The sequence below is a fragment of the Haemorhous mexicanus genome, chromosome 9 (genome assembly GCF_027477595.1).
Source record: "Haemorhous mexicanus isolate bHaeMex1 chromosome 9, bHaeMex1.pri, whole genome shotgun sequence".
In the NCBI taxonomy this organism is placed as follows: Eukaryota; Metazoa; Chordata; class Aves; order Passeriformes; family Fringillidae; genus Haemorhous; species Haemorhous mexicanus.
The window spans coordinates 10,023,442-10,035,538 of NC_082349.1; the positions used below are offsets into that span (position 1 = coordinate 10,023,442).

At 41.4% G+C, this 12,097-nt stretch overlaps 1 protein-coding gene across 1 annotated transcript in view; it reads left to right on the forward strand.

The window, feature by feature from the left end:
- Positions 1-12,097, forward strand: part of EIF2B3 (eukaryotic translation initiation factor 2B subunit gamma) — a 103,970-nt gene that overhangs the window by 52,082 nt on the left and 39,791 nt on the right. The window contains exon 5 of the mRNA XM_059853942.1: positions 3,368-3,457. Within this exon, the coding sequence (XP_059709925.1) occupies positions 3,368-3,457 (90 nt within the window). The remainder of the gene's footprint in view (positions 1-3,367; positions 3,458-12,097) is intronic.

Genomic DNA, 12,097 nt, shown 5'->3' on the forward strand with positions numbered 1-12,097 from the left:
TTAGGACTAAAATCTGCCGTCAGTTAACACACAGAGCTTATAACTGGGAGCACCCCCTCCCTTGCATGGGAGCACAGACAGTAATAGACACTATAGAGGCAGCACCAAAGGGAGTTTTACTGTGTATTTTAATGACTTGTGCTTGATTACATTTGCTAGATTGAACTGAAGTTCATTTAGTAATTGGTGTGATTCTTACAGGGTACACATTTGACATTCCTCCCTCATTAAAGAGCTCCAACAATGGCTGTTGCAACTTTCATCTCAAGGGTGACCCTCTCAGATACATATCCAGTCTTTTTCTTTTGATAAACCACCCAACCCGGCATTCATTACCACTTAACCATCTGCAGCCAGCCCCTCCTAGTACCTTCTCTCTCTCTCTTTGATGATATAATTAAGAGCCTTCTGTATTATCTCCCTCGAAGCAGTAAGTCTAGGTGCGTCAGCTCTTGCATTGTTTGTTATTCGATTCTCTGTATATCAGCTGTTCTTGGACACGCTCATTTTTCATATGTTGTAAAGATTAGCTGATGGAGTGGGAGATCAGAGGCATGAGACAGGAGCGTGGCTCTCGATATTAGTAAGCAGATGCTCATTTGAAATGGTGATGGGGTTTGCTGTTATCTGTTAGATTATTTGGCTCCTTTGCTTTTACCTGAAGATAAACTGGTTTAAGCACTAGTCAGTGAAAATGAGCATCATCTGTAGTGGCTTGTTATGATAGAGTGCTCTTATCAGTCTGGTTTAGTGTGGCTATTCTCTCCTTGAGCCTGGTTTACAGAAATCCCAGCTTTGTTTATGCATGTGCCCAAACTTGCCTGTTTGACCTTTGAAGCTGTGATTATAATATTAATCTATGGGACTATTGTGTTGCAAATCACTTAGGTGGTCTGTATTTTAGAGGATTTCATTGTGGGACCTCCCTCTCATCCAGCATGATGTTCCATTATTGTTAGTATATTCTACATTGAAAGCTGACTCAGACTGGCGTTTCAGTACATCTTCTGTCTGGCTACTTTTTGTGGGGGTTGTTTTGTGTGTGATGGAGGAGCTGGGATAGCACTGTGCTACTATTTGTCCACTTCCACTGATTTTGTATAACTTTATAACAAAGTTGCATAGCTATGGAAAATCTTGGTACAATGCTTGCATGCAGATACAAACTACAGCCCACAAATCCTCAGTGTCCTGTGGTGTAGCTAAATAGCATTATTCCAGTGTGCAGGTGGGGAGACTGCGTGTGTCAGAGCCACACAGACACTGGCAACAGAACCAGCATTTACTGGGGAATTCCTGTTTTACAGCATTGCTTGATGCCTAGCCCCTGCAGCCTTCCTCTGCCTGGTGTTTAAGAGGGAGTGTATGAAAGATCTTGAATAGGAAGAGGAAAAAACTGGCATTCTGGCACTAAAGAAATTTTGTCTTGTTTGTCATTTTCAGGTTAAAAATTGGATTTTTTCCTTCCATTTTTGCCTCTCCTTCCTATGTTCCATCTGTTTCTATATTTTTACATGTTTATTGCCTGCTCCATTGATTTGTTAATTTTCCCAGTAAACTATTTTATTCATTACATAATTCTCAGAGAAGATAGGAAATTTTTCCCTCTCATACACACACAAAATGTGGAAATCATTCTCAGGATGCAGAGCAGGAGGGAATCTGCTGACTTCCAACTGCAAGATCTAATTAAAATTAGTGGATTCCCTATCCTCTTTGCATAAGGAACATTGCTGTTTGGGCTGCCTTCCACAGCAACATCTGGGCCACTGATAACATCAGTACTGCAGCATTGCTAGGTGAGCTCATGTTTTGTTAATGAAGTAATTTACTGAAAGTGCATATATCATTTTCTAGTACCACATACTTCACTGAAAAGTGTTGCACTACTATTATAGGAACTTTCCTTTTGCAAATGGGACTTAAAGAATTTTGTTATAGTCAAAAATATGCGTAGCTTGAATGGCATGCTTGAGAAATGCCGCATAAGTCATGAAATGTTAAGACTTAAATACTTTGGTAGTTCAAGGCATTAATTGAGAAATGCACTGAAAAATGGCTTACTAGAACACCTCATGTTCTTGGTAGCTTTGGTGTTACTAAATATTTGGTGTGGTAGATTGGGTTACTGTTTATATTTATATGCATGCCCAATTTGTGAGTGATCCTTCTGCTGAGCTAACTGCATAATAAAAGTGATCATGATCACAAACATCTGACTTTAGCATGTTCTGGAATAACCAAACCAAGTTGGATAGAGTACACTGATAAAATATGTTCATTCGAGCCTAATTATTAAATCCAGACATCAAAGGAAGCAAAATGAAAACAGAGACAATTTCAGGTGTGGATTGAAATTTCTCTCCTTAGTAGCCTCTGACCGTGAGTGCAGTTATGGATGTCTTGAACAGCTCAGCATAGTCCCTGACTGTTGTGTTTTGTCTTTTTTAATCTGCAGGCTAAATATTCTTGTGGCTTTTTTGTTCTGAGAACTAGTGGCAAATGTTCAGGCAGCCAGAATGCTCTCAAATGAGGCCACAGAATTGTGGAAGGGAAAGTAATATTGGCCTGAAATATCTAGCTTGTTTGAAACAGGTTCCAAAAAGGGTTTCCATTATCCAAGAACAGAGAAAGCATAAAGAGAAGCAATAGAAGCAATCAATGAGTCTTTACGGTTTAAACTTTGTTCTTAAAATTTTGAAGCTACCAGAGATTCCTGAGGTTCTGAAATATGAACCTGACACTGCTCCAAAAGCAAAGACTTCCCTGTTTGGCTTATGATGAGTGGGAGTTTTGCTGATCTTTCCCACCTTACTGGGCTGGATAGCCAAATGCTTTGTAGTTGAGCTGTGGCAATCATTTGTTATGTGTAGCATAGGAAAGGTGAACAGACCCCATCTCCTTCTCCTCCTCCAGGAAGTGTTGGAGAAAATACAGTAGTGTTGTTGTGTTTGCTAGCAGAACATGCCCAGCCTTGCATATATATTAAGGCAGGCACTTAGCCAGAAGCTTTGAATTATTGTACCCTGACATTACCCACTGTAACTTTTAGCACTCTGGGCCCATTACTTTGGCTTCCTGCCCAGTAATGTGCAATTTCCACTTACATGAGAAGATGTAGCAGGAGTAATGACTCCTTGGAGGAGGTGTTTTCTTTTGCAGCAGATCAGCCCAGGGCCAGCAGGTGTAAGTTTGCAGACACAGCCCAATAATGGCAGCCTGAGCTCTTCTGTTCCAGCAATCCTGTTCCATGGAAAGGAACAGACCTTTGCACACTTGTCACTATCCCCTGACCTCATTGCAAAGTCAAGTTCTTGTAAACAGCCATGTAAAAGCTCCATGATTTCCTTTTTTTTTTCTTTTCCAGGCATCCCAGAATGCACATCAGAACAGGACTGGTGGATGCCCATCTCTACTGTCTGAAGAAATATGTGGTAGACTTTCTGGTAGAAAACAGGTAAGAAACCAAGCAACACATAAGGTAGTAGCAGGAGTTTGCATTGACCTATGGTTTACACCAGAGCTTTTAAAGGAATTTTTTTCCCATTAAATTAGCTAGCATCAAATAGAAATATAAAAGAAAACAGTATTCAAAATATTTTAACTATACTAAAAGAAGTGCCAAGAATTATGTCTGAGTCTCTTATTAAGATCTCTTTGAAAAAACAAAACAAAACAAAAATCCCAGCATAAGTGAACACTAACATTTTTGTCTCTTTTATGCATTCTTTTTTTTCCTAATGTATCTGTTCTTTTTGGCTGCTCATTTTACCAGGGCTTCCCTATTGTTAGGCTTGTGAATACATTTCTGACCTTTGATTTCCCCCACCACAGTCTGTTTTGGTCTTTTGCAATCACCTTCCCTCTGCCCCTTCACATCCACCACCACTGCAGGTGGGCTATCTCTGTAGCATCCTATGTTTTAGCTTGTGATATTCCTCTGTCAAAACTCTGAGACCACCCACTGAGAGTAAGAAAAACATCCATTTATGGAAGCGGAGAAGGATCTTAGCTATAATATTTCATGAAACAGACAAAAAAAAAAAAAACCCTGTTTGTCTTTTAAAAACAAACAAATGAACACTCCCCCTCACAGTAAGTAGTTCAGTTTTGGAATTATGTCCTGTTCCTAGACTTTTTATAGCCCTCTCATGCCCATTACATATACTGAATGCTCACTGAGTTCTCAAGAGTTTTTCTACCCTTTTAAGTAAGATAAAAGATACAGGGGCTAAGTGTTGTATTCATAGTACATTTTCTTAGCAGATAAACTGACATGTGAAAAAACATTGAGGGTGGGAGATTTATGTTAGTCTTGACTATATACAAATCTGGTGATACAGCTGGATACATGCTTGAAGGAGCTCTTCCAGAATAAGGGTCTGTGAGCGAGTTAAAATTAAGTGGAAAATCTGTCTTAACCCCGAGGGCAGTTTCTTACCAGGCATAAGAATAAGGCTTAGCCAACACTTTGGTACACAGGGGCATTGTACAAGTTATTTTAGTTCCCACTTGTGTACAGAAACGTGTGAAAGGTAAGAAAGCTTCAGGAGCAGCAGCTGATTTAAACCTAGAATAAACCATTCATTTAGTGTATTTTAGAAAGTTGGTGAGGGCTTGGAATTCTCATTCTTCCTGTGGTAGCATGAAGCAGTGTTGACACCTTTCTTTTGTCATGAGCATGTAGGATTCATTTATCGAAACCCTAGCACCTAGTTTTGCTGGGATTAGACATTTCTGAAATATTAGACATTTCACACATTCAGTGATTTTTCCCTGGTATTTCATTTGATTTTGAATTTAGATCTGTGGGACAAGGATGGTCCTTGTCAGATATGTTACTCTGAGAGGTGTAAATAGCAGTAACTTCAGATTTCAATTTTTTTAATGCTATTTCAGTGGAAAATGGTGAGATCTTTGACTTTGTATTAACCAAAGCCAGTAGAGTAAAACTCTTCGAGTTGCCCCCAGATCCCCATAGAAGAGGACTACTGACTTTTTGCAAGTATGACTGACTAGGGTTTTTTTTTGTTGTTTTCTATAGCGAGATTATTCTCTGTCTTCAGAGATTATTCTCTGTCTTCTTCTTATTTTTTGTAGCTGTGCTGCTTTTCTGTGACACTTCTATGACAAATAGATCATTGCAGCAGCTAGACAGCATTTATTAAGACCTGATAGCCACATCTGGCTTACTGATGGTAGATAGCTGCTTCATTCTCTTTATTACACAAATGCTGCTTATTCAGTCAATTGAGAGAGTCAATTGCAAGTAATGTGCTTAACTGGCAAATCTGGGGAATGGGACTTTTGCCATGAGGAATAACTTCAGCTTTCAGACTTCTGGCACTGGTGGGCATTTGCAGCTTGTTTTTCTTCTCTGAGGAAGGGGAGGACAGTGCATACCCAAGGATCTTTCCATGTTTGGCAGCAATATGCCAAGACTTTTGAAAGACTCTTGGGATTTTTTTTTTTTTTGCCTCAAAAGTACTGACATCTACATAATTGTTTGGGTTTAAGGATTCTGTTTAATACTTTGTTTTTTGGTCCAGAAGGAACCTACAGTAAGATTTTGCCTCTCTGCAATTCTGCACTAGGACTGGAGAAGCTCAGATGCCTTGTTTAAGTTGTGCGTGTTTAAAACTAACAGCAGGGACTGAAGGGAACAGTGAAGCTCTTGTACAGTGCCAGGAAGTACTGACACAGTGTACTTCCTCAATATTACAATATTTACATTGTGTTAATATTTTAACAGCGGGGTTTGATGGCAGGCAGAACACCTTTTTTCATTGTTTGTAGCTCAGTGAAGCATTTACATTTTTTCAAATGTTTTTTTGACATACAAAAGTTGAAAAGATGTTGCCCACCAGTAAAAAATTCAGTTGCTACAACTGGCTTTTGTAGAGGGAAATTATGATTACTTCCAGGTTGAAGCATTATGTGAAAACTGATGTGGTTATCTGTATGGGATCTGTTTCTTCTTCAGTGGGTCCCAGCTTAGCTGCAAAGATATGGCAAGAACAAGCTCTGCCTGGGTGAATCTTGTTTATAGCTGTACCTGTAAGAGTAATTGGCATTCAGATTAATATATAAATATTAATGCTGTAAATAAAGTAAAAAGTCACGAGCAACTAATATGAAAGCCGAGGAAAAAAACCATGAAATGGCTAAACCATGGTTCTGTCTAACTATAAAAATCTTGCTTTAGGATTTGGAACAACTTTGTTGAGTGGCGGCTTTGCAAAAAGGCTGAATGTTCAGCTCCAAGATGAAGTCATGATACCAAGGGTTTTTTCATTAGCTCTATCTCTGTCTTGCTTTGTGGTACTAGACAGATCCTTTGATTTTTCTATGCATTTGTTTCCTCTTCTGGGTGGGATTGTTTGGAAAATAATCAGTATTTGTTTGGCAGCAATGAGATTCTATGATGAGAGAAGTTAGGAGAGGTCAAAACACTGTTTGGTAGCCTGTAACTCAGTTTGTAGTCTTTTAATACATTTTTATGAACTATTTTAAAAGGCCTGAATTTATGATTATCCTGCCTGAAGTTTTATTGCACCATAGCAAATCAAATTCTTGAGTTTTAAAATTCAAAACTTGCTAGTGCCTTTGAATAAAAGTCAGAGGAAATATTCTGTTTATTAGAACACCCTCAAATATGTATGTCCAGACAAAAATAAAAAATACCATGCCCCTAATGTAATTTAAACCTGGGGAATTTATTTTTCAGGAATGAAACAGCTTTTCTTTCCTCTCCTAGGAGGAAAAAATGCATTTTGGCAGTTAAATCTCCATCTATCACTCATCCACTAGTTCAGCACTGGATCCTAGTGAAGTCAAGTGTGCAAGGGTCCTACCCTGTCCAAATCTACCAAGCTCAAACACTCATGGTTCCATGCTGGCTTGGGCAATAGCTGAAGAAATTCTTGCCCATAGCAGTTTATTTCCCACAGCTGGAATTTGTTCCTCCTCTTCTTTCCATACTTCTGCTTCACGAGGGTAGGTTGATTAAAAAGTGCTCTTTAATCAGCTGCAGTGCACTGGCAGCCTCTGCTGCCAGGGATTGGGAGCTCCCAATCTGCAGGGAGCGTCTCCATCCCTGTGTCTGCAGTGGGTATCCAGTCACTGGTGACTTCTGGGTCTGTCCACATGAGATTCACAAGAGGTCACAGACCATACCCTGCTACCACCTGGATTTATCCTGTCTGAGCAGTAACTGTGACCTCAATGTGAAGCAGCTCTTGTTTGGCTGAATTTTCTGCTGGTGGTACCTGGCCCTGGGGTTTATTGCAGCGGAGGCCTTTGATTCTTCACCAGATTCCTTTCTTTATCAGTGAAATTAGACTTGCTGAGGTAGGTCTTGGTGGAGAGTGTGGAGTTGTATCACGCCTCCATATGAGCGCAAAGTCAGTTAAAAATACAAGCTCTTTGTATTTAGGTGAGAGCTTTCCTTTCCTCGGATTTCCTTTCAGAGCAAAGCCAGCCCAGGGATCTCATAGCTGCCACGCTCTGTGGCGTGGGAAGACAGGCAGGCAGAGGCCGTGTGTGCTGCTGGAGCTGCTCTGCCAGCCCAGGGCAGGGACAGTTGAAGGTGAACACCTGCACCACACGATGAACTGCACAGCATTGCTTTTCCTAAAGCGATCGTTCCACGCGCTGAGCCAGCAGCGAGACAGAAGCAGAGGCTGTAGCTGGCTGGGGGCACGGCTCCACCCCACAGCTGGCGGGCCTCACACCCCTGGGGCCCTGGAGTGGCAGCCAGCACAGTAGCCAGTCCCTTTTTTGGCACTCTCCTGAGTGCTAGGTTGGAATCCTGCCTCGCTGCCGCATTCGGAGCAGATGGAAGAAGAGAGTCCTTATTCCCTTTCCCCCGTGAAGTTCACGTGTAGCAGAGGGCAGGATGTGGGCCCGTGCCGTGTGAGCCCCGCGTGCTGCACGGACGTGTGCTGCTATTTCTTTGCTGTGTGCTGACAGTTGGCTTGCTAGCAATTCCAGCAAAGCTGCTACCAGGAGAAATGTGATCAAAGGGAAGTTGCATGGTAACTTGTGTTCTGCTTTTCCTGAAAATTTCTAAAGCTTTGGCCTGGTGAAGTAAGATACATAATTGAGAGGAGAGCAGAGGGGAGATAGGTGTAGAGCAACCCCTTTCCTTGTACAGTTTTAACATGGAAAATTCAAACTTGCTTTGGTAATTTAAGTCTTGAAGATATGTCTCCACATATCCTGTGAATATGCTTAAGAACATACGTAGTATGCTTTTCTAGTACATGTATATATGAATGGCATTGTGCCCAAAGTCAGTTGTGCAGGTACCGATGGCAGCATTTGTTATATTTGTTAGAATTTTACCATGCTCACAGCTGAAACCTGTTGGCATAGGGGGCTGCTGCGTTCACCCCTCATTGAGGTAGACCACAAAGTCCAAAGCCAGATCAAGGCTGCCTAAAGCAAAGTAGTATGTGGTCCTAATGAATAAGGTCCCCAAAATAATTTTTCTCAAATTCCATCAGTGCAGAGCTTATCTAGTATATTAGCAATGTACTAATCAAACCCAAGTTACAGGTTGAGCATACAAAAAGCCACATTTAAAAATACTTACTTTGTTAATTGTAGCACTTGCCAGTTAATAAGTGCCACAGGTGAGGCTCCCTTTGCAACTTTTTACTTTTGTTTTTTCCACATATTGTGGTCCAGCCTCAATTACATGACTTTGTACCTTGTTTGGGTTCCTCCCCCCCCCACCCCCCATGACCATTACTTCATTTATTGCCTGAGATGTTTACTGAAGGAGACACTGTTCAGTGTTGTACATAACTTCTGTAGTTGAGGTGAAGGCCACCAGCCTTAATCCCTGTTTAAACTATGTTCTGAAGAGAAGTCAAATACTTTGTTTTGGAAAGGTAAAAGTAAATGTGTTCCTCTTGCTCATCACTGATTCTGTAATGCCCATTAACTCTTTTCAGCACATCTATTAGTGAAGCTGTGGCTTTCCCCTTCTGAAAGGGAAACCAGGTACACAAGACCTGAGGTTTGAAGCAGGTTTGTCTAAAGTATGATATTTTTCACTTATTTATGTTATACAGGGAGCTTGTTATGTTGAAAAAGTCTTTTCCATTGATGATAGCTGTTGCAGGGTGATAATCAGTGGCAACCTGCAGAAATTAGATTTATGTTCTGCATGCGGCACCATCCATAAAATCCTCTGACAGAAGGGAATTACAAAAAAAAAGGTAAAAATCAGTTCTTCGGGCATCATTCATTTGTCTTACATCTTAGCAGTTCTTTTCTCCTCTTGCAGCCCTCTGCCTTGTACATTTAACACAAATATTCTAACAAATGAGGCATTCTTCTGCCTCATTACACAAAGGTGATCCATCCCCAGGGCATAGTCCATCTTTGCATTTGGTGAAGAGGTTGAGATTGGTGAGAGAGGAAAAGTAGGTGTGATTTTAAGGATTTTTTTGTATCATGTGAACACACAAGGTCTTAATTGAGATATAAGCAACGCGCTTCTAGCTTTTCTTGAGTCCCCAAACTGTTACCATGATATTCTTTCAGTGTGTGTATATATATTCATGTATGTGACACTTCTAGAATTAATCAGTGAGTCTACTGTGACTCTTGCTAATGGACTAGCTGTTACCAGCATAGATTTATCACCTTTCAGGTCAGCCACCAGAAAGAGATGGGATGCTCTAAACTTTAAAGCATATCCATCTCAGCATTTATAACCTTGGCCCAGAGGATGGTCTGTTTCTCTGTGGAACAGTGTGCAAGTACTTCAGCTGCCTTGCAGAAAAGAGAGAATGGAGCGTGCCCAAGGTAGAAGTACTTCTACCTTTAGAAGTAAAAAAACCCAAACCAAACAGGTCTCTTCCAAGCATGTGCAAACAGTGTTTTTTCAGACTTAGCCTGGTGTAGTATGGGCACTTTTCCTGTTTACAGATGTAATGCCCAGACGAAAAGACAACCCTGTGCTGTGCCAAATTCTAAGCATGGAAGTGCAAGAGCTTTTCAGCACAGCAAATGAAATATTTTTAACATGATCAAAACAAAGGGGTTTTTCCATAATTTTGTTCTTGGAAATAGCTGAGACATTTTTGATGACGTTATCCAAAAAATAATCAGCTTGAGGGAAACACCTGGCATGGGTAATTTCAGCCAAAACAGTTACACTTTGGCAAAGTTTACAAACAGATGAAAACAGAAACTTAAAATAGGAAATTCTGGGCAATTTTTCTTTAGGCACCCTAGTTGCCCCGCCTCTGAATGGTGGTCATTTCAGATTTGGTGGAGGCAGATGCCGCTGTGTGTTTGCTCAGATGTTCTGGGTTCTCTGTTCTCTCCATCTCAGTGTCACATGCACTTTGTGACATAAGATCTTCAGGCTTCATTTCTAAAGACTGTGAGGGCATATGTAAAACAAAATTGACAACACACATGTTCCTCTTACATATTAGGACATTTCACATACTTTTATGGTGTCCTTCACCCTTTTCCTCCCACCCCTCTTCCTCCTAAAACCACGTAACATTTTATTGTGTTTAGAAATGTGTTTTGAAAATCACCATTTTGTCCAGATTCTAGTGCTTCTGAAGTTTTGGATGTAGAAAAAGCCACAGTTTCCCAGGTACAGTCACCTGGGAAGTGGGCAGCTCTTCCTGTGGCCAGAAGGATCGATTGTGGTACTGGAAAGGCACGAATGACAAACAGCAGCACTGTGCTCACATCAAAAGGCCTGAGTTGGCAATTCACAGTGCCATATCCTGGGAATGCTGGCTGCTAACATCTTGCCTGCCACCAGGGAAATCCACTTTCCCTGGGGAGCCCTCCTCTCAGGGTGCACCCTGTGAGAGTCTGAGCTGTAGCTAAGAAAACAAATCAGCTTTCTGCAGTTCTTCCAGCGCTGGAGATCGACCTGCCAGAATTTGCCAATAGAGAAACTCTTTTCTGAACTGAGCAAATTTGCAGTAAACTTTATAGCCAAAGTCAGTATGATTTGTTTACAAAGTTAAACACTGGGGTTTGGGTTGGTTTTTTTTTTTTTTTAACTGCTGAAATAAATAAGAGCAAATTGTGTGAGGTCATAGTGCTCTGCCTTTCCAAACTGCTTCAGCTGCAATCCCTAAACACACTTCTCTGCTCAGCTCCCCTCTGCTGTGTCCAGAGAGCCTCTGCTGGGCCAGCACCAAGAGGGGAGAGGAAGGTTTGCTGTCTCAGTGCTGTGTTGGGAGATCTGTGGACATGAAAAGAGCTGCAGCAGAGCCACCCTTCTCCCTCGATAAAGGGCAGGGCAGTGTGAGATCTTTGGAAACTGGAGGTGTGAGTGACTGTCTCTGGAGCTGCTGCTTGGATGGCTGTGTGCTCTGCTGTACACAAAGGCCCCTGCAGGTTTATATTAAGGTGCTGCCCAGACTAAACCAGTGCATTTTTTCTTTTTCCCCTCTAAATGCCTTTTTATCATTCAGGCTGTCACCTGTGTTTCCTGGCAAGGGCTGCTGGCTGGGGGAGGTCTGGCAGAGCTGAACACCCAGCTTTGGTGGTCTTTGTGTGGCTGCCTGAAAGATGGCTTAAAACAGAACCTGCTCTGTGAATACCTGCAAGTTAACATGTGTCAGCCGTGTGGCTGGAAGGTTTCTCCTTTTCTGTAAAGAGAGATTTTATAATGAATACTTTCCTTGTGATTAAAACGGATAAATAAACAAATAGCTCCTACAGGAAGTATACTGTGTGAAGTCAGGGCAAATAGATTGTAGCTTTTCAAACAAGGAAGAGAAAAAGGGGGAAACCCACCCCGCAATCAACCCAACCCAGGCTCCTCCTTAGTGCATTTAATCTATTACAATGTGAAATGGCAATTCATCTTCCCCATTTCCTTTCCTTGTCAAACATATCCAGCTGTTGGAGCTTTCCCTGCTCCTTACTAGAAATGCCAGGATTTAAAATTTGTTGATGTCCTCATCCTCCAGGGTATCATTGCTGCTATCATCTTTCCGTGGTACCAATCAAGCTTACTCCTGAAACCTCAGGGGGAAAAGCCCTAATGATGCAGACTACTTTTAAACACATTATGATTTTCAGCAAATGCCTTCTGTAAGAA